The sequence below is a fragment of the Eufriesea mexicana genome, unplaced genomic scaffold, assembly GCF_001483705.2.
Source record: "Eufriesea mexicana isolate 0111107269 unplaced genomic scaffold, ASM148370v2 scaffold3185, whole genome shotgun sequence".
Lineage (NCBI taxonomy): Eukaryota > Metazoa > Arthropoda > Insecta > Hymenoptera > Apidae > Eufriesea > Eufriesea mexicana.
In genome coordinates this window covers 14,519-36,882 of record NW_016911209.1, presented here as the reverse complement: position 1 = coordinate 36,882, position 22,364 = coordinate 14,519, and the positions used below count along the sequence as shown (strand labels likewise).

The window sequence follows — 22,364 nt, the reverse complement described above, 5'->3', positions numbered from 1 at the left end:
GTATAATCGAAATCCTCTCCCCATAGAAACAACATTTCACGAAATGAAAATTTCTCCATCTATCCTTTTAATTGCTTCTTCCAAACTCGAGGAATCACAATTTCTTCAATTCAGAAAGAAGGTTTCAAGAAACAAAAATTCCTCCACCCTTCCCTTTAATTACTCCTTCCAAACTCGAGGAATCACAATTTCTCCGATTCAGAAACAAGGTTCGAAAAATTCCACGATTCCTCTGCTTAGCTCATCCAGAAACAATAAAATCCCCCGAAACAAAAATTTCTCTAACCAAAAGATAAAAGAAACAGGACGGACAGTGGCAGTCGAGAATAACGGGGAAATTGACAGAACCAAGAAGGTATTCGCGTTCCAAATGGAGCGAGAAGAACAATCGCGTTGTTTCTCAAATTGTTTCCACTCTGAGACCGTAGCCTAACGCAAAAATTTATCTTTTCCTTGTAACAACGCGAAGGTCAGGCAACGTAATGGAATTTTTTCATCAACGAGCTTTCCCACTGACACGCTGCTACTAAACCCCCTTCATACCCCTTATCAGGTCTCGGCCTGGCGTCGTGACGGCAGAGAGCTACGATTTTCAGCGGGTATTGCACCGTCGACGGGGAAATCGCGGCGGGGAGGTAGAGGAAAATTTCATTTCGAGCCACGGTTAGATATAGAGCGAGAGAAAAAATGGAATTCCTCATTCGGTAAGGAACCGTGGTAATCGAATAGCCGGCGGGCCTTTTATCGATGTATCCGGAATACTCGCGAGAGTAGAGGATCGATGAGAGAAAAATGGCGGACGGTCCGCGCTGGCCGGCGCCGATTTCCGATTGACGTCTTCGTGAGCGGCCGCCTAACGAGATGCGGAAACGATAGGACAATCAATTAATCAACTTGCCTCCCACGGCAAGATTAATGCGAATGTACGACCCGTGGACGAGAGAAATTAATTCGATTTTTACGGAAGGATAGAAACACGCTGAATCGTGGCGCATCGATGGCTGCAATTAGGTCGTCGCGCTGGATAACTTCGGGAAATAAATTGATCACCGAGAATACAGAGTTCCGTCTTTAATGGAGGAACGGTCTCGTTAGATGTTTGTTTCGCATACAACGTCCGAGATTTTTGCACCAGTGGCTCGTTTGAAAAAATGACGTTGATTTATGACACACTGATTGGCGGCTCCTAGGCCAAGTCTCGGTACGAGAATATTTTTCATCGAGTAATTCCATTAAACGTGTAGAACTAATTATCCGGGACCGAGAGATTGATGGAAACTTGAACTGCAACTTGGGTTTCTTAAAATCCAATGTAATCGCAATTTTCATATCACGGAATAATGAACAGTTTGGATTACTTCGATGTTTGACAGTTTTTGACACGAAGTAGGATAAAAATGGCACAAAAATGATATAAAGGTGGATAATCGTTATTTTTAACGATTTTGAAAGTTTTATGAGGTCTATTACAGACTGGTAATGGAAGCCTATGGAGTCTACTGTTGATAGAATTTGAGAAGATGGAATGAGACATTGAAAGGGTTCAGCCGATTTGCACAACATCCCGAAGAATAATAGTGTCAGAGGTTTCCTCGGAGGTTACATTAAGGAAATTCAAGCAGTATCGAGAGTATCACGAGTCCAAAACGTCTTACAGAGTTGCTAAAGTACACAGAATTCCAAGGACTTTAGAGAATTTGAGAAACTCCGGCAGTAACAACAATATCACGCGCTTTAAGCACTATGCGAAGTTACGCTATTACAAATAGCGAAAGATTTGATAAATTCCATGGCATTTATCAAGGTTCAACGATACTCGAGTGAAAGCCATAGAACTCTAAAGAAGCTTAGAGATCAAATTCTCGAGAAATTCAGTCTCCTCAGATTTACTCGAGCCATTTAACAGCATCTGGACAACGTGCATACATACTACGCGTAATACATAGATCTTCATAAAGCTAATTGAAGTTCGCGATTTCTGTTAGGGTTCTCATACGGTTCGCGAAGTCGATTACATAGCAGATGATAACTTTGTTATTCGTCAGACTCGCGTATCTATTTCGCCAAGCTCGATTCACCCAGAAAATCCAAAAATGGCGGAGCGCTTTGATATAGTCTTTAACTAATTATACCGGTCGTTCCTGGTCATGGTCATGTTATTACATAGAATGTGTACAGGCTGTTGAAGCAACCAAGCGTTCTATCAAATATCCTTTCGTCGGTGGAAACAGATACTGCCTAACAAAGGAAATTCGTGAAAATTTAGGGGTGCCTCACGTTAGACCTATTCATGTTCTCTCACAATCAGTCGTTTGTTCCCAAGTCGAGGCGAAACCACCATGTGCCAGTCATGGGTAATTAGAGATTTTTATTCCAAATGTCCAGTGTTATCCAGGTAGCGCTTAATTCTCAATCCTAAGGATAGAGCGATCGAATGCTAATTAAGGGGGTACTGTCTAGAGGTCTATTTTTTAGGTGCTATTTAGGATTTTTTGAAAACTATTTTCTGGCATGCTATTTACCTATATTTAAGGAGTATACGCTATTTTTTTCACGAAAAAATATTGAAAATTGTCAAAGATGCAGCTAGTCTAGTACCCCTTCAATTCAATTGAACATGCCTGCACGATTGCTACGATTCCAGCTGTTCTTCTTCCCTAAAATGGACATACAAACATCCATTCTGTTCACTATGAACGTGACTATAGTCGGTACCAAAAGTGTATAAAAACAGAGAAGAAGAAATTTTTGGCAGCACTTTAAAGTTAGGTTAGCGATTTTTGGTGCCTTTTTCAACTTTAGCGTGCTAAAAAAAATAGTTAAAAACATTATATTTTAGAAACTTTCATACAAACCATAGAAACAGATGTGCTGAAGATACTCTCTAAATTTGGTCGTACTCGGTCAACTAGAACTTGAAATACCATGGCAATCATTTGGAAAAATATAGTTTCGAGGAAAACGCATTTAAAATATTCCATACGAATATGTCGCACGCAATAAATAAATCCTAATAACTTCGTTAATTTTTCAAATACAACAATATCCACTGGCAGAAATATTTTCAAATATTTTCATGTCCTTTCAGAAAATGAAATAAAAAGAAATTGATATTTCGAAAGTTCTAGACTAAAGTACCCCTTTAAGTTTACGAATCTGTACCTCACATAAAAATTAATTATATGCTAATTAAATATAACAATACCGTTGCTCCTGTATAATAAATAAATTATAACTCCGGCGCTATAAATTGCACAGTATTCGAGTATGGTGCCCAGGTATTTAAAGAAGTGGAAAACAATGGAAGAAGAGAATTGTTCGGAACAGAGGTCTGATTAAAGTACTTACAAGGGACGACGTCCAGGTTAAACGTAAGCATCGTAGCAGGGAATTTTGGTTAATGTTAATTCATAAGTCAGACCACCACGACAACGGGAAAATTAATTACGTGCAGCGTAGAAAGATGTCGGGACAAACGGGGAAGTTAGTATTTCATTGTGGCTATTCAGTTTACGGTGTGCCGTGAAAATTAACAGAGTTCGCGTCAAGTCACTCGTGGTTTAAGGTGGCAAACCGAAACTCGCCGGGTATAGAAGTGGAAACAAGGTTTTCCATCGCGTACACGAACTGAAACGTAACTTTGCCAAACTCCTTTTTCAGCGGTTTAACAATAAGAAACGAACTTAGTCGGGAGTATCATGCACGGAGTAAAAAGGAACATTTAATATAATTCTAACTTACGAAATGTTATATTGAATAATATAACACGTAGGATATTTTTTGGATTATTAACCCTTTGCGTTCAACGATGTTTTGTCCGAAGAAGGGTACGAGTTGACAAATTTTCTGCTATAAAGCTGACGATATTTTCTGAACAATAAATAAGAAATCGTATAATAATTAACACGCAGAATTATTCAACTTCGATACCTCGCACACTGTTACATCGTTTTAAATTTGATATATTAATTAATATCGAGCTTCGAAATTTTATCTAATGGTAATTGAAGGACGTCTCTTGAGTGCAAAGGTAAAAGTACAGTCTTTAGCATTCGGGGCCAAGTCTTAAAAAAGGAAAACTGACCATCGCAATAGTGCTTGCAATTCTGTGCGAAGAGAGTTAAGCAAAACGATAGTGTTGGAATTAAATGACACTGTATTTTTATCTATATTACTCTAATATTTTATTACTAACAATTTGGTTCTTATTGTACAAACGCTCTATGTACCTTGTTTTATTCGCAATTAACGCAATTAATTCAACTAACGAGGACTGAGGACTAAGTACTGACTTATTACCGAAAATTACCGATTATTACCGAAAAAATATATATTCATCGCTCTTCCTACTCCAACTACGAAAGCTCGTATCTACCAATTATATGAGCCGTTCACTGCACAAATTGATTAACTCCATAAAACAAAAAGTGGAGAAATGCAATGAAATAATGTAGTTATGACTATACCAAGTGCTTTGACATTTAAATTTAAGATTTTTCAAAAAGTGGAGTTAATCGATTTGTGCAATGAACGGTTCATATACATATCATTGCCTACAGATAGCACTTGCCGTAATTTTTGGCTCAATTTTGGTGTAGGTGGCGGTGACTAAAGTGACCCGTAGTAACGAAAGGGTTAAATGTACAATATCGTTATTATTAATCCAAAACCGTGTATTTTTGTCCCATGCATGCCCTTTCCCAACTTCCTCTCTTATCCCTCGCTCCTACGTACATATATTTCAATGATATCTTTAATTTTCCATATTTTATAAGTCCAAAAATAATTCTCAATTTCGAGTAATTAATCACTACTCGATGAGTAACGAGTAATTTAAATTTCTTAAATTTCTTACTCGCGATAGAGATTTATATTATTTCTATTCGGAACATTGACTCTCGCTTTCGCATTACAACGTATAACCGTATCACGGGTGATACAATTGTAACGCATTCGTATTCATCGCGTGTATCTCCGTACGATACGATAACATTTGCAAAACAAGGTAACGTTCTCGTCCAATCATGATTTAATTTACCCCGATAAAGTGCGACAACGACAACGGAAAATAATCACGGAAAACAGAGCCATTGTTTAGCTACACAGTGCCCGTTTATTGATTACGCGACCGTGGCAAAAACACATCAGCACGCGTCATTAACGCACTGACTGTAATGCAATCAATATTCATTGACACATTAATCAAGAGCAAATTGAGAGACTTGCTAAAATTTTTGTCCCATACATCAACGAAATTAACCGATGAATTATTATTAATACAGAAATGCCAACGAAATTTATTTTCCCCATTTCCCTATTCTCATCTGGACAAACAGCGTTTCCATAATACATTATTCCAACCGAGGAATCACGAAGAACTTGGAAGTTCGAATGAAAGTCCTAGCTTCCTATTATTTTCCATTCGAAGCGTAACTTCGATCCCAATAGTGGAAGCAGGTGCCCTTCAAAGGCCTGGTCGAAAGAGTACGCGAACAATACGTCGTTCAAAGATGAATTCGTCCCGTAGGTCGGGTACGTCGAATTTACATTGCTAATTTAGCGAGGTTTCGACTGGTAGCAACCCTCCCTCACGGTGAAAGACAGCGGACAGGCCACAATGAGGGATCGGCCTCGTCAAGAAAAGGCGCCTTCATCGTCAATTCGGATCCTCCATTTTCGTTCGACGAAATGTTATTTACCTTGAAATACGATGCGAAATACACGGATACCTTCGATGTATTAGCTCTGACCCCCGATCTTTTATAAATCTATCGCTAAACTGTCACTACCTTGTAACGTCACCGTGACTCGAGCAAGTACTGTACATAAATATAGTATACCTCCGATTTATTAGCACTGACCCTCGATCTTTTATAAATCTATCCCTAAACGTACTCTATTACTAAATTGTCACTCTCTTGTAACGTCACGTGACTCGAGCAAGTACTGTACCTAAATGTAGTACACATGAATAATATTAATTAAAGTGATATAACGAATATGAGTGGAAATGTGATTACGTTAATATCGAATAGAGGTTGATATTAATTTTTCTAAAATTAATTGTATCGTACATTATCAGTATCTGCGAAGATAGAAATTTTGAAGCCAGATATTACGATTGGTGCTATTTAAGTACCATTTTGCTACCAGAATGAGGAACAGCGACAGATCCCTATTTTTCATCTCGTGAGGAAAGAAAAATCTGATTATGGAAATTTAAAAAATTGTTAAAATTAAATTAATAACCCTTAATATATGATTTTTTTACTCCAAAAATTGCGTAAAAAAATACAAAAATATTCAGCGTTTATCACTGCTCGAATCACTATAATAATCTACCTCAATAACCAACTTTCTTCCACTCGAGTTACCATTGGATTAACGTAAATGGCGTATGAAATTAGCTTCATTCGTAATCTTTGCCATCACAGTGGCTCTTTCGTGTCTAGTGGAGAACAGTTCGTATCATTCATGTTGGAAGCGTCACGATACGGGGAATATCTTTTGCAAGTTACGCATACCTCCGACGTGTAATAACGCATCAACAACATCGCCATTCACTACAGCTTATCGGCTTTGATCTCTCGTACGTGCAAATACTACTCCTTAACGCGGTAACATATCAGCGTTAAGAAATTCCTGGGAATGTTTACGACGACGTTACATTTATTTCAATAAGCACACTTCAGAAGTATTAAGCTTGCTAATGAATTTCATTCCACGAACTTTCTCTCACACTTGATAATTAATGATAATTAATTCCATCCTAGAAATATTTTACCGCATTTTAATAAAATAATTGCAATGATGAATTTCATTTTCTAGAATATTAATCTATTATATTCTGCTTTTTATAATATTATTGTCAAAAACTACATTGCTATTATTACTGCATTTGTGACGAGAATATTAATTTTATAAGCGGTATGTGACACTATTGAATTCGTCTCGATATATGTTTTCATGTGTGATTTCCCATTTCAAAATTTGCAGATGGTCTTTGTTTCTCGAAAATTGCGAACATTAAAAATTGACATACCCCACTGTATTTTTTTTCCATTTTCTCAATACACTTATTATCTACGAGAAAAGGTCTGACTACTGATGACGCAAACACCCGGTATATACCAGAAATATTTTACTACCAGTAGCAATCTGTCGAAGTGAAAACAATTATTTTTGAAGAGAAAAAGCTTTACCCCGTTACTTACAGGTTTACACGTCACGGTGAGTGGAAACTCTATAATTCGAAATAAATTGACTACAGTTTAAAGGAATGTCTCAGCGACGTCCCAAACCGCGTTCTCTGCAGGTTCGCCAAGATAAGACGAAGTGCTAACTTCCCTTCGAATTTCCTTCATCCTTAATTACAAGTTACAAGCAAACTCCTCGCATTTTGTCGCTCGGGTGTAATGTAATTAACTAATTTACGTGGAATACACCGTAATAATTTACACCAACCAACCAATACCTGAAGATCCTCTTCGCATCTTATTAACCGAGTAGACGCTGTGCATCGAATGCGAATAATAAGGGAAACCGAACAACAAGACAGTTGTCTTTTCTTCGAGAAATTCGAAACGTTGAAATTTCAAGGGGAGCAAATATTTTTACTGGGGGAAATTCGAAAGGATGGAAGAATAGGCGAAACTCGGGAAAAAATACACGACAGGCCAGGCATAGCGTTAAAAGCGAGGAACCTTCCTCTCAGGAAGCATATTTCACGCCCGAGCGGATCGAAAGAAGCGTAATACAGCTCATCTGCTTTCCTTGCAACGCACGAATCCATCGAAAGCCTGTTTGCCTGAACAGTTCCGTCACTCTAGCGTATCCTCCCAGACAAATCCTAACACGATTCGAGCTGCCAGTTCGATCGTGGAACAAATCGAGGCATCTACATATTTATATGAGCGAATAAAGTAAAACGGCGATCGCCGCGCGGATATTTCAAGTATTCTTATCGAAAATATCGAGATTTTACAATGACATTTAGTTCCCTGTAATGCATTTCCATCGCATCACGAAGAAGGACAGATAGAAATTAAAAATTCGAGATACTACCGCAATTGAATTTTTGCTCGTTCTAGTATTTATGCGATAATTCATTTATTGTTTACTTAAATTGTTCTGCTATATACCGACATTAGAATTATCAAGAAATAATGTTAGATTTCGTACATTTTAGTTTGGTATGTACTACTGATAAAATAATCATCGATATTTATTGAGCTAGAAACATAATTATTTACCCTAATGAACCCATTACATGTTCACCTAAAATTCTAATACCACTTACACCAAGCAGCCAAAAATTTAATCCCCTAGTATTTGACATGATATTAACACTCGCATAAGAAGAAGAAATCAATTTTTTAAATAAAACAAATTCTCTCGAGATTCCTAAAAGAATTTTGAAATACAGGATAAACAAAGAGAAAAATTGGAAAGAGAAACGAAAGAATCGTACTATAAATCACTGGTATGTAGTCAAAAATTTAATCCTCTAACATTTTGCATCATATTGATACTCGCATAACAAGAAGAAATCAATTTTTTAAATAAAACAAATTCTCTCGAGATTCCTAAAAGAATTTTGAAATACAGGATAAACAAAGAGAAAAATTGGAAAGAGAAACGAAAGAATCGTACTATAAATCACTGGTATGTAGCCAAAAATTTAATCCTCTAACATTTTGCATCGTATTGATAATCGCATAACAAGAAGAAATCAATTTTTTAAATAAAACAAAGTTTCTTGAGATTCCTAATAAGTTTTTGAAATACAGGATGAACAAAGAGAAAAATTGAAAAGAGAAACGAAAGAATCGTACTATAAATCACTGGTATGTAGCCAAAAATTTAATCCTCTAACATTTTGCACCATATTGATACTCGCATAACAAGAAGAAATCAATTTTTTAAATAAAACAAAGTTTCTTGAGATTCCTAAAAAAATTTTGAAATACAGGATGAACAAAGAGAAAAATTGAAAAGAGAAACGAAAGAATCGTACTATAAATCACTGGTATGTAGCCAAAAATTTAATCCTCTAACATTTTGCACCATATTGATACTCGCATAACAAGAAGAAATCAATTTTTTAAATAAAAGAAAGTTTCTTGAGATTCCTAATAAGTTTTTGAAATACAGGATGAACAAAGAGAAAAATTGAAAAGAGAAACGAAAGAATCGTACTATAAATCACTGGTATGTAGCCAAAAATTTAATCCCCTAACATTTTGCATCATATTGATACTCGCATAACAAAAAGAAAACAATTTTTTAAATAAAACAAATTCTCTCAAGATTCCTAAAAAAATTTTGAAATACAGGATGAACAAAGAGAAAAATTGGAAAGAGAAACAAAAGAATCGTACTATAAATCACTGGTATGTAGCCAAAAATTTAATCCCCTAACATTTTGCATCATATTGATACTCGCATAACAAAAAGAAAACAATTTTTTAAATAAAACAAATTCTCTCAAGATTCCTAAAAAAATTTTGAAATACAGGATAAACAAAGAGAAAAATTGGAAAGAGAAACGAAAGAATCGTACTATAAATCACTGGTATGTAGCCAAAAATTTAATCCCCTAACCTTTGACATCATATTGATACTCGCATAAAAAGGAGAAAACGATTTTTAAATAAAACAGACTAATAGCCTCGAGATTCCCTCCTCCCCCCGAAAATTTTGAAATACAAGATAAAGAAAGTGGAAAATTGGAAAGAGAAATGACGAAGCTTTTTTAAATAAAACAGACTAATAGCCTCGAGATTCCCTCCTCCCCCCGAAAATTTTGAAATACAGAATAAAGGAAGTGAAAAATTGGAAAGAGAAATCGTACGACGAATCACTAGTATAAATATGCAAATTTTCCATACCACCGAATCGACCCACAATGACACAAGAAAGTTTAAATGTATAAATGCTAACTTTGAACTTTCCTTTAACCATCGCTGTATTTTCCCTTGTTCCCCATAACGTCTCGCTCAAAGTATTCGTGACTCTGACTGAGTCCCGTGTACAACAAGAATCCTCGTGATCCAGGATCCAATCTCCGATGTTTATTCCGACAGACGAATCGGCAAGCTGACGATGGATATTGCCGTTTTCAATTGTTCAAATGACTCGGTCTTCCGCCCTCCTCGCTTCGCCGTCTTATTCGTTGCCATGCTGGCAACGCCATTAATAAAAGGGGCGATACGACTGAGAGGATTGATACACTCGCGAGACGGAAACGAATGGATAGTTCTTTCTTGCCACTGTCGATACATTCGACACGTTAAATCGATCCCAGACATGTATACAGGTTGTTCCGTTTGTCTTGACCGCCTTAACCCTTTTAGAGTTACGTGGAAGAATACTGGGTCAACCCTTGTTATACCCAGCTAGGATGATGGATGTTCCCAACTAAGAGTAACCTTCTTAATGGTTCTTTTAATGACTTTTTTAGAGCCTTGTTAGCTCATATTAGCGTACCTTTGCTGTAATAATGTTCTCATTGAAAGTGTGAATTTGTTTGCTACAACTGCTTATCTAAAATTTGACACTAACTTGGATAGAAATTCTTTCTCTTGGATAGAAAGTCTTTGTAGAAATTTCCTGTTCTTGTCTATTTTTCTGTGAATGCAAAGAGAACCTTAGCTACTTATTTTCTGTCTATTTATTTTATGGAAAATGTGATGAATGCCACAGAAGAATCACTAGCCTTGTGTCACTGACAGTTATCGATAGTCACCGAAGAAATGTGTATTGGGACTGCCAAGTGATCCTGCTTTGATCTACCACGGATTACCGATCACGATATTTGGGTCACTTTAGAATTAATAGATATGATTTAAGAGAGGTAGAAATAAGATGAAATAAAAATTGAGGAATATAGAGACTGAAACGAGGTACATAATTGGAAACCGAAATTTAACGGAAGAGTAGTTTGAGATAAAAAGATTATCGAATAAATTGAAATAAAAATTAAAAAAGTGTAAAAAATTGATGTCCCTCTACTCTGTTTTTCACGAATAAATATCACCGATGTTTCTCTCGTGATGATTTTTTTTTTTTATTTTTATCTTCTTTGTGTTCCTTTAATCGGTAGTAAACGGATTAATTCAATCATATACCGAACAACCTACATTTACGCGTGAAATATGTATTTTATCAAAATATACTTGAAATTTGTCGAGCATAACTGCGTCATCAGTTCGCGAAGGGAAATTAAATATTTTTTTTTTATTTTGCGTACAAAATGAAACGAAATGGAAATGGAAATTTTTTAAATATAAGGGGAATATGAATTCAGTGGAAATGACGAAGGTAAATTCAGAATAATTCATCGTGCAAATTTTTTGTTAATATTTAATCTTTGCGATGAATTTAAACACTGCGAAAAATAATCGAGTATACGACATGCTTTATTTTAAATCGAATTTTCAAAAAAGTACCGAGAAAATAAACTATCCAGCGGTCTCTAAAATCTAATCTGAATTTTTTCTAAAAATTCCTTTCATTCCGATAATCGATATCTAATTACACTGTCATAAAAATTTCAATTAACATCGTTGGGTAAAAATATGACAGAGCCACGACCAAATTTTCGGGTCTTATAAAAGTCGCTCAAGAAATTCGATAACCCGACGACAGTTCGTTGATTGCTTTCCAAAAATGTCGCTATTCGATACCTTTTATTTAGGAATCAGGGACAGAAATAATTCCAATGAGAGAAAATTCATCGAAATTCGGTATGAAACGTCGCAGTTATAGAACCGTGGAGAGACCTCCGACACCGATTATTTTCATGAAAAAGCGGAGATGAAAAATGTAACGCTTCGAAACGATTTTCAGAAAAGAAAGAAAAAGTCACGGAATACTTTGTTCGAATCTCGACCAAGTGGTGGAGATTTCAATTTCCATTATTGAAGGAAACACTAAGATCCAACGAAGCCACTCGCTCCTCCACTCGGCCCCTATTATCGTCTTATTTGCGATCAGCTACCCACTTCGACCCGACAATCCCAGATGGGTTGCTTAACTGTTCGGTCTGATCTTGACTCACTTGCTCCACTTAAGAATAACTTCTACTGCGAATTCACCAAGTATTAATGAGAGGCCGGATAACGAACGTGCAGGTTCGAAAGATATCAGACTTTGCTGCATTCACCACCGTAATGAGACGCCATGTTATCATCCCCTTGGAACCCCATAACCGAGTAAATACGCTCGCATGCAACGCATGAGATCAAAGTTGATGTCGCGTATGAGACTCTATACGAATGTGAGCGTGCGACTGTGTGCGATTGTATACGACTATATGCGAATGTGTGCGAATGTGTGCGAATGTGTGCGAATGTGAGCAGCGTAGGAATATTTGCTTATGATGTCTTTTTAGTTTCCAAAGTAATTTTTCCAAATATCAATCACGAATATAAATAGTATACAGAGTATATAGCGAGAATATTTTGTGCGAATAAAAATTGAAGTTTGAAGACCTCGGACTTTAAATTTTGCGCAACGACAATTACAAACGCGTGATTACGAATGAATTTGAAAAAAGAATATGAGGAAATAGGAATTTTTAATTTGCTTCAAGATAGTTTGGTTTCTGCGAATTCGAGGCAATACGGAATTTGTTTCTTCTCGGTCGAGGAAGTTTTTATGTGATTATAGAGACAGAGAGGAAATGGGAGTAGTTTCTTGAATTTAGTATTCATCTCGCACGGATCTGCTGCAGAAGAACGTGCAATTATGCAAAACACGTATCGTTAATTTGAAAAGCTGTCTCTCGAGTGATCTTGATTCAATGTTTAACGTTTTCACAGCTACAGAATACATCATCCATAATTTAAATAGTTAATAATAAGAAATTTTCTTAATTAATATTGAGAAACTGAGAGGAACATATTTGTACTTGTGAAACATTGAAGATCGTAATGTTGAATTTTCATTATCGAATTTTCATTATTGAGATGCGAAAGTGATAATGGAAAGAAATTACTCGATAACTTTCTCGCATAATGCTTCGTCCAATTCTCCGATCAACTTCCAAATGATAATTAATAACGATACAATTCGAGTAGAATAATTAGAAAGAAGAGGAAAACGAGCGAACTATCGGTCAAAATAAACAGGAAAATATTCAGTATCCATATGCAATTCGCCAAATCATTAAAATCGTAAAAGTTATGCGTAAATGAAACATATTTACAGACGTCCTGTTTGAATGAAATAAATCCAATTAAACAGTCGACAGCGCTGATGCCTTTTATTCGACGTAATCGAGATAATTAGAGGGACTTTTGGAAGGAGTGGACTGTGTGCGAAACAAAATACACACACACGTGCAGCCGCCAGTGTCGGATATTCGGGATTGTCGGTTCCCGTGGATTTATTATTAGCAGAAACACATCGATCGGGTAGTTATCGTTTTATCAGCTATGCACTGCGAAATGCGTATCGTGAGTCGATGACGAGGAACGATGACGATGGACATTATTGTAAACGATAGCGTTCGAAAAAGAGCGAGTTAAAAGGATCATTATCGGGAGGCTAATTGCAGGGACAAAAGCGAGTCAATAATTGCCGTCATTGAATCGCGAAATGTTTGACATGCTGCTGAAAACTGATTGTCGCACTCGTTGGAATAAGGGTAGCGAAACGTTTGGCTGCTTTAAAATAGTATCACGGTCTATCTTTATACCGGGGTGTATAAATAAATTTTAGAATGAACAAGTAGAAATCCATTTCCCTCTTTATTCTGGAATAAATATCAGAGAGGAAGTTAGAATATGGTATATTTTTATGAGAGTCATGCAACTAGACATGACTGATACCCATAATAATTATAGAAGGTTAAGAATAATTAATTAATAACTGGGTTGGTGTCAAATGATAAGGTATATACGATCCTGACAACGAGTTAAGCATATGATTCGATGCCTGAAAAAGTTTCTCTTTATCGATGACACTCTATCCACAATCAACAATGTTCTTTATGACACGTAACACACCCTCTATAAGTTGGAATATAGTACATTTTCATAAGAGTCATGCAACAAGATATGATTAATACCAAAAATAATTATTGAAGGTTAATAATAATTTATTAATAACAGAGTTGGTGACAAGTGATGAGGAGTATGCTGTCATGACAACTAGTTAAATATATCATTCGATGACAGAAAAAGTCTCTATTTCTCAATGACACTATCCACTCTCAACAATCTTCTTCACGACACGTATCACGCCCTCTATATCCACGAAAACCCCTCCTCTCTAGCTAATGGCTCACACTCTTCAGCTTTAACCCAGGCCCAAATACGGCTATCCCAATGGCAAGTTTTCCAAGAATTTTCCCCAAGAATTTCTTCAAATCACTCTTCAAATCACGATACACAATTATGATATATCACTGTCATATAGAAAGAAAAATTTCATATCGTAACATACTGCATTCGACAAATTCGTACACTCTTCTGAAATAAATAGAAACTATACTCTCTGTTCTCCACATTGGTCGATTAATACACGCGATTATTTCAATCTTGCTGATATTATTCGCTTATTAATTTATACCCACTACAATGAATCTCTCTCTAAAATCAGAGGAACGATATGGAAAGCCTAGAGGGGTCGCGTGCACCCCGGGAACCGCGATTTGCACAGCCCTGTTCTACACAAAGAGCACGCGACTTTCCGCAGGAATACTCGGAGCCGACGTCATTCATGGAGCCTCCTCCACTCTCGTCAATTTCCTATACAATTTCCATGGAAATCGATCCGAGATCGGGAAGCACGGTAACGAGAAGGAGCTAAGGTTACCGCGCGAAACTCGTACCTTTCGATTTTTCGTGGAAGAATCTGGCGTAACGAGCCTTGAAACACGATTATCCGACGGGGCACCGTAAAGCGAGCGTAGTGGGGTAGCGGAGATTTTCGTAGCTCGAAGATAGTCGATTCGATTATGTCCCGGTACAACGGTGGTACACGATATTTTCCGGGAGAGGGGGTCAGATCCAGCAGCTGAGCAGCGATGCATGCCAAAACTGCATAAAATAGCCGTTCTCCGTATTTCGCGGAGTCCAGAGGCCGATAAAATATTCTCCGAGGTACACTTTGCACGGAATTTCATTCGTCGGTGAGAGCTGCCACGTATTACGTACGTAATATACCAAAGGGAGTCGTTGTTGCGTCTGACAGAGCGACGAGGGCGCTAGTGAGTTTCGAGAAGGTCATCCGAACCTCCGAGGAATTCATATTAGACGGGCACACGCGTGCGAACGGTTGAACAGCTTGACAAGATGATTGCCGTACAATTTGCGACATTTCAACGGAGGACCATGGCTGCGATTGAGCAGTCCGCTCGGATTCGATCGCTCCGAGCCGCGCACGCGATCCACGACTTCAACGCGTCAGACCCCCGTTTCTGCGAAATATTTCCATGGCTCGGTACGTGATTTCCGTGTGACGCGGGCTAACGCAATCTCTCGTCCTGCAATGCGAGCTCTTAGAAACCGCTTTAATCCATAATTCGCCTACCCTTTGCGAAACATCCACTCCAATCACTTTGCATATCTACACCCTTTTCTAGTTATTCTTTCATTGCTTTATCGATCATTCTGTTAATCCGTGAAAGGTCGTTTTCGGTATTACGGTCATCCCTTTGTTTAGGTCTGTAAATCAAAAAGTCCTTACTGTCAGTGTCCCTTGACTTTTCTACACTCGCCACACCTAAGCCACCACTTAGGTAAACCGTAAGAGGCAAAAATATATCACCCTCAAGACGATAGCCATAAAGACCCAGATTGTTTAAACAAACACCACCACCGAGAAACGCGGGAGATAGCACACACCCCCAATATTATTCGTAACCAATCAGCAGAGAGACGAAGATTATATGACCACCGACAGAGCAGTCACGAAGGCAAATCAGGAGAGTTATTCGAGAGTTTCACCTAAAATACAGTCCACTATACACAACCTTCCTCAATGAAACGTCCGCCATTAACCGTCGCTAACTAAGCCGACCTAGTGACGATATACATGTTCCTTATTTACTAGTTTTCTCCTTTTTAACGACTGTCTCGCTATAGCTTCTACCTATATCTTTTATTACAGCCTAGCTTCTAGCTATATCTTTCGTTTCGCAGGATATCCGAGATTCATCGCCTATTAACCCTTTGCACTCGACGATTTCTTGGCTAGGGAAGAGTAAAAATTCAAAAATTCTCTACTAAAAAACTGACGATACCTTTTTGAGTAGTAAATAAAGGATTGTATAATAATAGAATTGCAGAATTACTTGATTTCGATACCTCGCATACTGTTGCTTACATCAAATTTGATATATTAATTAATATCGATCTTCCAAATTTTTATGAAATGGTGACTGCAGATCACCTCTCGAGTGCAACATGTGTAAACATCAAGTTCCCAGATAGAAGGAAGTATAAAGAATAAAGATTGGATCGATATCGCGAATAACAAATGGCTTTTCATCGATTTCGAATTCAGATTTCTGAATCTGATCTAAGCTTGCTAATCTATGTACAACCTTTTCTAAGGATAGGTCAGTGGTATAATCGGTATTTTAATTGATTTTAATATATGATGTATTAATGGATACTTCGAGGGATGAAAATCCAAGAAACAATTTACAACGTTGAACGACAACGAGTTTTCAGAAGATACAACATATACAAAAATTCGCGAATTATTACTTTCTTCCTCAGACTTCTTCAGAAAATGTATGTATACTAGAAAATCAGTGTTCATTGCGTAACTTTTCGATCAAAAATTGAAATTATTTGTTCTGCGTTAGAGCACCGAATTATTTTTCGATATCATTGCCAATAACTCCCTACTGTTTTAAGTACTTTGTTTGAAATTTGCTTCACAGGACAGTTTATCGACTCCTAGTATTGCGATTTGATTTATTGTTACTGACATTGTTGTAATTTATATTTGCTTTTAACTAGAAAATACGACAATTTAAATAAATAAAGGAAGAACCAAATTCTAATCCTCGAAAGAAATATTTCCCTCAACACTTGAATGTCTGACTTAAAGAATAATATATGTATTGGTATGTCACATCGACGATACCCATATATTTGTTATAATCTATGATGATTTCCGATTGTTCTATCTCTCTTATACTATCGGAATGTCTTGCCCTTCTAAAGACCTCGTGGGATGTAGATCTCAATTTTGTACTAAGTATACTTATCATTCTTTTGTGTCTCTATACTAGTACTAAAGTTTTATTCTTCCTACTAAATCTTTCAACAAATTGAACAACAATAACCAAATCTGCTTTAACAAAGCGAGTCCTACGATTAGCTTCCGCAATTCATGCCTAGAGTCCCCCCTCAGGCTTCAAAAATTCAACGAATTAAACGTTTCACACCGGACTCCAATCTCGAGAAATAACGCTAGATGTCGCGACGTACTTAAGGTACAAGGATTTTTCAATCTCGATAAAGTCCTTTTTAAAGGAGTTAACTCGTTTAAAAACGTTTTATTTTTTAACGAGCAAACTGAAAGCACGAAGAAATTGTATTTTAATTTTGATCGTGTTCATTTCGTAATTTTATACCAATTAAGGCGGTTTCATTCTACAAGTTCAGTACTCCAATTTGTTTCGTTAATTTTGCTGAATGTTCCAACTTTATTAAAACCAGCGGGAAACTATTTTTGCGGTATGTAGAAATGACTAAACTCAAACCTGACACGTATCGGTAGAACGTTCTAACAATAATAAACGTCACGAGCCTCAGACATAAGCCAGAATTCCCGGCGACTGTCAAAATTCTTTTGCCGAAATTCGATTTTTCACGGCAACGTAAACAACGTTGACAAGTAAAGGGGCGGAAAATAAACGGTTAAAGCAACATAAATATTCGAACCTCGCTGAATATTCTTTTTGAAACGCACTCTGTTTAACTCGAATGCGTTGCCTCGTCACCCGACAAAGACCATTCTACCATTGCTGAAGATTTATTTTTAGTCGAAAAATAATGCAACGTAACGAAAAAAGTGGCCAACTAAAAATAACAAAAATAATAAAAGTAACGCGCAATGAAAGAAACAAAAATATGATGATCATTATGGAAATGTAAAGACAATTACTTTCTAATTAAATCCTTCATTTGAACACGATTTAATTAAATTCTGTCAAACATGTTTAAATTAATTAAATTATTAGAAGAAAAACGAACTAATATTTTACGAGATATATCCTATCCTTCATCCATAGTCATCTTAACAGTAACACTATGAATTACGAGTCTACACTATCCTACACTAAACTTAACAGTAACACTATGAATTAAATCCTTGATTTGAACACGATTTAATTAAATTCTATCATGCATGTTTAAGTTAATTAAATGGTTAGAAGAAAAATTAACTAATATTTTACGACATATATCCTTCATCCATAGTCGACTTAACAGTAACACTATGAATCACGAGTATACACTATGAAATATATAAACGAAATATTCCGTAGCATGATTCTCACGTATTTAATAATTTCTAATAATTAAACATCCAATTTCAGGCAGAATTTTTATCAATATCCTAATTACCATAAATATTCCAAATATCGAAGTGATACTTGAGTAACATAATGATACTAAAGATACAACTCTTAATTAAATTTCCAACGCACATTTCCATCTATTTTATCAACAATCCTCGGGAAAATAAAAATTTCATAAGCAGTGAACTAACAAAGAAGAAAATGAAAATTTCATTTTAAATAAACCGAAATACCAAGTACACTACAGTACTACCAAATCGTCTGAATTAAATATAAACCAAGCATAACAGACAATTTACCTAATTACAGTGACTCAACTCGAAACATAAAACCTCTTACCGAAATGCATTTCGAAACTTTCCTGAATAGATAATTATCAATTACAAAGTCTAACGTTTAATTTACCATACCGTCGCAATATTCGCGCGATTAACAAAATTTACCTTGCAAACACCGATATAACCAACGAGCACCTAACCTCAAAAGAGATGAAAAATTGCGGAAAACCCCCCCAAAAAAAAATGGCAAAGGAGAAAAAATTTTACGTCCCATAATGCATTACCGAATCGCATTTAGCAACGCATGATGGTCACAACATCGATAGGTCAGTTTGCCACTAATCACTGCGAGCGGTCCGATGTTCGGTCATTAATTTCGTGGGCAATAATGCAAATGGAAAATCCGCGCTGAAATTGGTTCCCTTGGTATCCCGTTATTCGTGTTACTTTGGACGAGCGACTGAAAACAGCGGTTTCAAAGGCAGAATCGCTCAGCCCTTGGAAAGGGAACGCTGTTTCACACCACGAAGGCGTTGTCCTAACATGGCCAGGGAAAAGAACCAACCGAGAAACGCTATACTGTTTCATAATTAAACGCCACTCTTATTCGTTACATTAATTAACAAACACGTTGTTTTCTTTATCCAAATTCTACTTTATTTCGTCTGCTCGTGCACGAGTGCGAATACGAGTGTAACAAAATGGAAGAAATTGTTATATACAGAATGTATGTTACATACACATGCAAGAATTAGAGCAATGCGAACACGTCGAGAGTAAAACAGTTAATTTAAAATTGAAATTTTAATTACTGTTTTGAGCTTTGTGTGGGATAATAAACAAGATTGGAAAATGAAGAAAATAGAAAAATTCATTCAACATTGACAAAATTTGTCCAATTTTTGTAGTATGTAGAGACCTGTATTTCTAATATTTTGATGAAAATCATGATTCTAAAGAGGAAAATACAGAAGAAAATAGAAAAATTCATTCAACATTGACAAAATTTGTCCAATTTTTGTAGTATGTAGAGACCTGTATTTCTAATATTTTGATGAAAATCCTGATTCTAAAGAGGAAAATAGAGAAGAAAATAGAAAAATTCATTCAACATTGACAAAATTTGTCTAATTTTTGTACTATGTAGAGACCTGTATTTCGAATATTTTGATGAAAGTCCTGATTCTAAAGAGGAAAATAGAGAAGAAAAGAGGAAAATAGAGAAGAAAAGAGGAAAATAGAGAAGAAAATAGAAAAATTCATTCAACATTGACAAAATTTGTCTAATTTTTGTAGTATGTAGAGACCTGTATTTCTAATATTTTGATGAAAATCCTGATTCTAAAGAGGAAAATAAAGAAGAAAATAGAAAAATCCATTCAACATTGACAAAATTTGTCTAATTTTTGTAATATGTAGAGACCTGTATTTCGAATATTTTGATGAAAATCCTGATTCTAAAGAGGAAAATAGAGAAGAAAAGAGGAAAATAGAGAAGAAAATAGAAAAATTCATTCAACATTGACAAAATTTGTCCAATTTTTGTAGTATGTAGAGACCTGTATTTCTAATATTTTGATGAAAATCATGATTCTAAAGAGGAAAATACAGAAGAAAATAGAAAAATTCATTCAACATTGACAAAATTTGTCCAATTTTTGTAGTATGTAGAGACCTGTATTTCTAATATTTTGATGAAAATCCTGATTCTAAAGAGGAAAATAGAGAAGAAAAGAGGAAAATAGAGAAGAAAATAGAAAAATTCATTCAACATTGACAAAATTTGTCCAATTTTTGTAGTATGTAGAGACCTGTATTTCTAATATTTTGATGAAAATCCTGATTCTAAAGAGGAAAATAGAGAAGAAAATAGAAAAATTAATTCAACATTGACAAAATTTGTCTAATTTTTGTAGTATGTAGAGACCTGTGTTTCTAACATTTTGATGAAAATCCTCATTCTAAACAGGAAAATAGAGAAGAAAATAGAAAAATTTAAAAAAGTTTTTATAAAGATACTTTTAATTATTAAATTATATAATCTGGTGTCTTCAGCAACATTTTGATAGCCTAGATAAACTATCCGCCATAACTAACATCTAAGTATATAAATTATATATTTCAGCCATAACTAATGCCTAAATATATAAATTATATATTTCCAGCATAACTAACGATTAAATATATTATATATAAGGAAACAATACTATGATATTAAAAAATAGTAAAATGGATGAAACAACATCTCCACTGAATGTTTTAAAGCAACATTCATTTTAGTATTTAACCCTTTAACCTTTTAACCCTCGAAAGGTGACTCTCATTCACCATTTAATCAGATTCTAAAGATCGACGTTAATTAATATATGAAATTTAAAATTATCAAACGATGTGTGGAATGTCGAAGAAAAATAATTCCACGTCTTAATTTGCATATGATTTCTCATTTACCATTTTAAAAATATTATCGACTCTATGACAGAACGTCTTCGAATTACTATTTTTCTGTAACGAAAAATTCATCGAGTGTAAAGGGTTAATTAATATATCAGCTTTAATGTAATGTGACAGTGTGCGAGATATCGAAAGCAAATAATTCTACAATTCTTTGTTTACTGCTCAAAAAAGTATCGTCAGTTTTTAGTAGAGAATCTTTGAATTTCTACTCTTCTCTAGCTAAAAAATCGTCGAGTGCAAAGGGTTAATTATCATTGTCAATGATAATTCAACGAAAATATACCAAAGAAATCGTCAGTGTCAATCAAATCACGTTGACCATTCCTTAATAGACCTAATAGATTCCATAAATCTGATACGTTTTACACGCGACTCCTATTATATATTTCCACTACCGGAAATTTCGTACTTCGTTTCCACTGATATTTATATATCAAATATTTTTATTTCACCATAAACCTCCTTTGTAAATAAGAATGTAATTCCTAATCACCGTATTGTCACATAAAAGAAAACATCAGACACCGAACGATCACTCTTCGCGTAATAATAGTATAGTTTTTAACGAGTGCTGAAGATTAGGAAATTTCGAGAAATTCGAGCGATTTACTCACCGTATGGTAGAACAAATCCATAGAAGAAGGATACGAAACAAAGAAGCCACAGCAAATTCGCACTTTTCTCGGCACACATGGCGCGATGCACACTGTTATCGGCCGTTTTCAAACACCCGTGCCGTATCGCGCGGCCACTCGCGTGGCTCTGAGAGTTCCTCGTTAGATTTCGAGTTTGAATCTCGGTCCTTCTCTGTCTTTCGCTCTTCATCCCGTACGCAGCCTCAGAAAGCGGTCCAGCGCCTGCTCGCTGACAATATTCGAGTAAACTAATCCGACTAGATGGCACCACCTTCCAACCGTGCGTTTTTAAACGCGCGACGAGAATAGGGGTACATAACTCGGTAGAAAAGTTACGCGACCAAGTTGACTATGATGAATCACGATTTAACGTAAATCAGCATTTCCTGATAAATAACAGAATGCGTTTCTGCGCTATGTAAACTCGAATAAATAAAACGAATAGAA

General features: G+C 35.9%; 1 protein-coding gene across 2 annotated transcripts in view; it reads right to left on the bottom strand.

Annotated features, from left to right (window-relative positions):
• LOC108550842 (uncharacterized) overlaps positions 1-22,033 on the bottom strand; it is a 102,686-nt gene extending 80,653 nt beyond the window's left edge. For both annotated transcript variants that reach the window (XM_017904736.1, XM_017904737.1), the window contains exon 1: positions 21,897-22,033. In XM_017904736.1, the coding sequence (XP_017760225.1) occupies positions 21,897-21,975 (79 nt within the window). In that variant the 5' untranslated portion in view covers positions 21,976-22,033. The remainder of the gene's footprint in view (positions 1-21,896) is intronic.
• Positions 22,034-22,364: the final 331 nt, after the last annotated feature.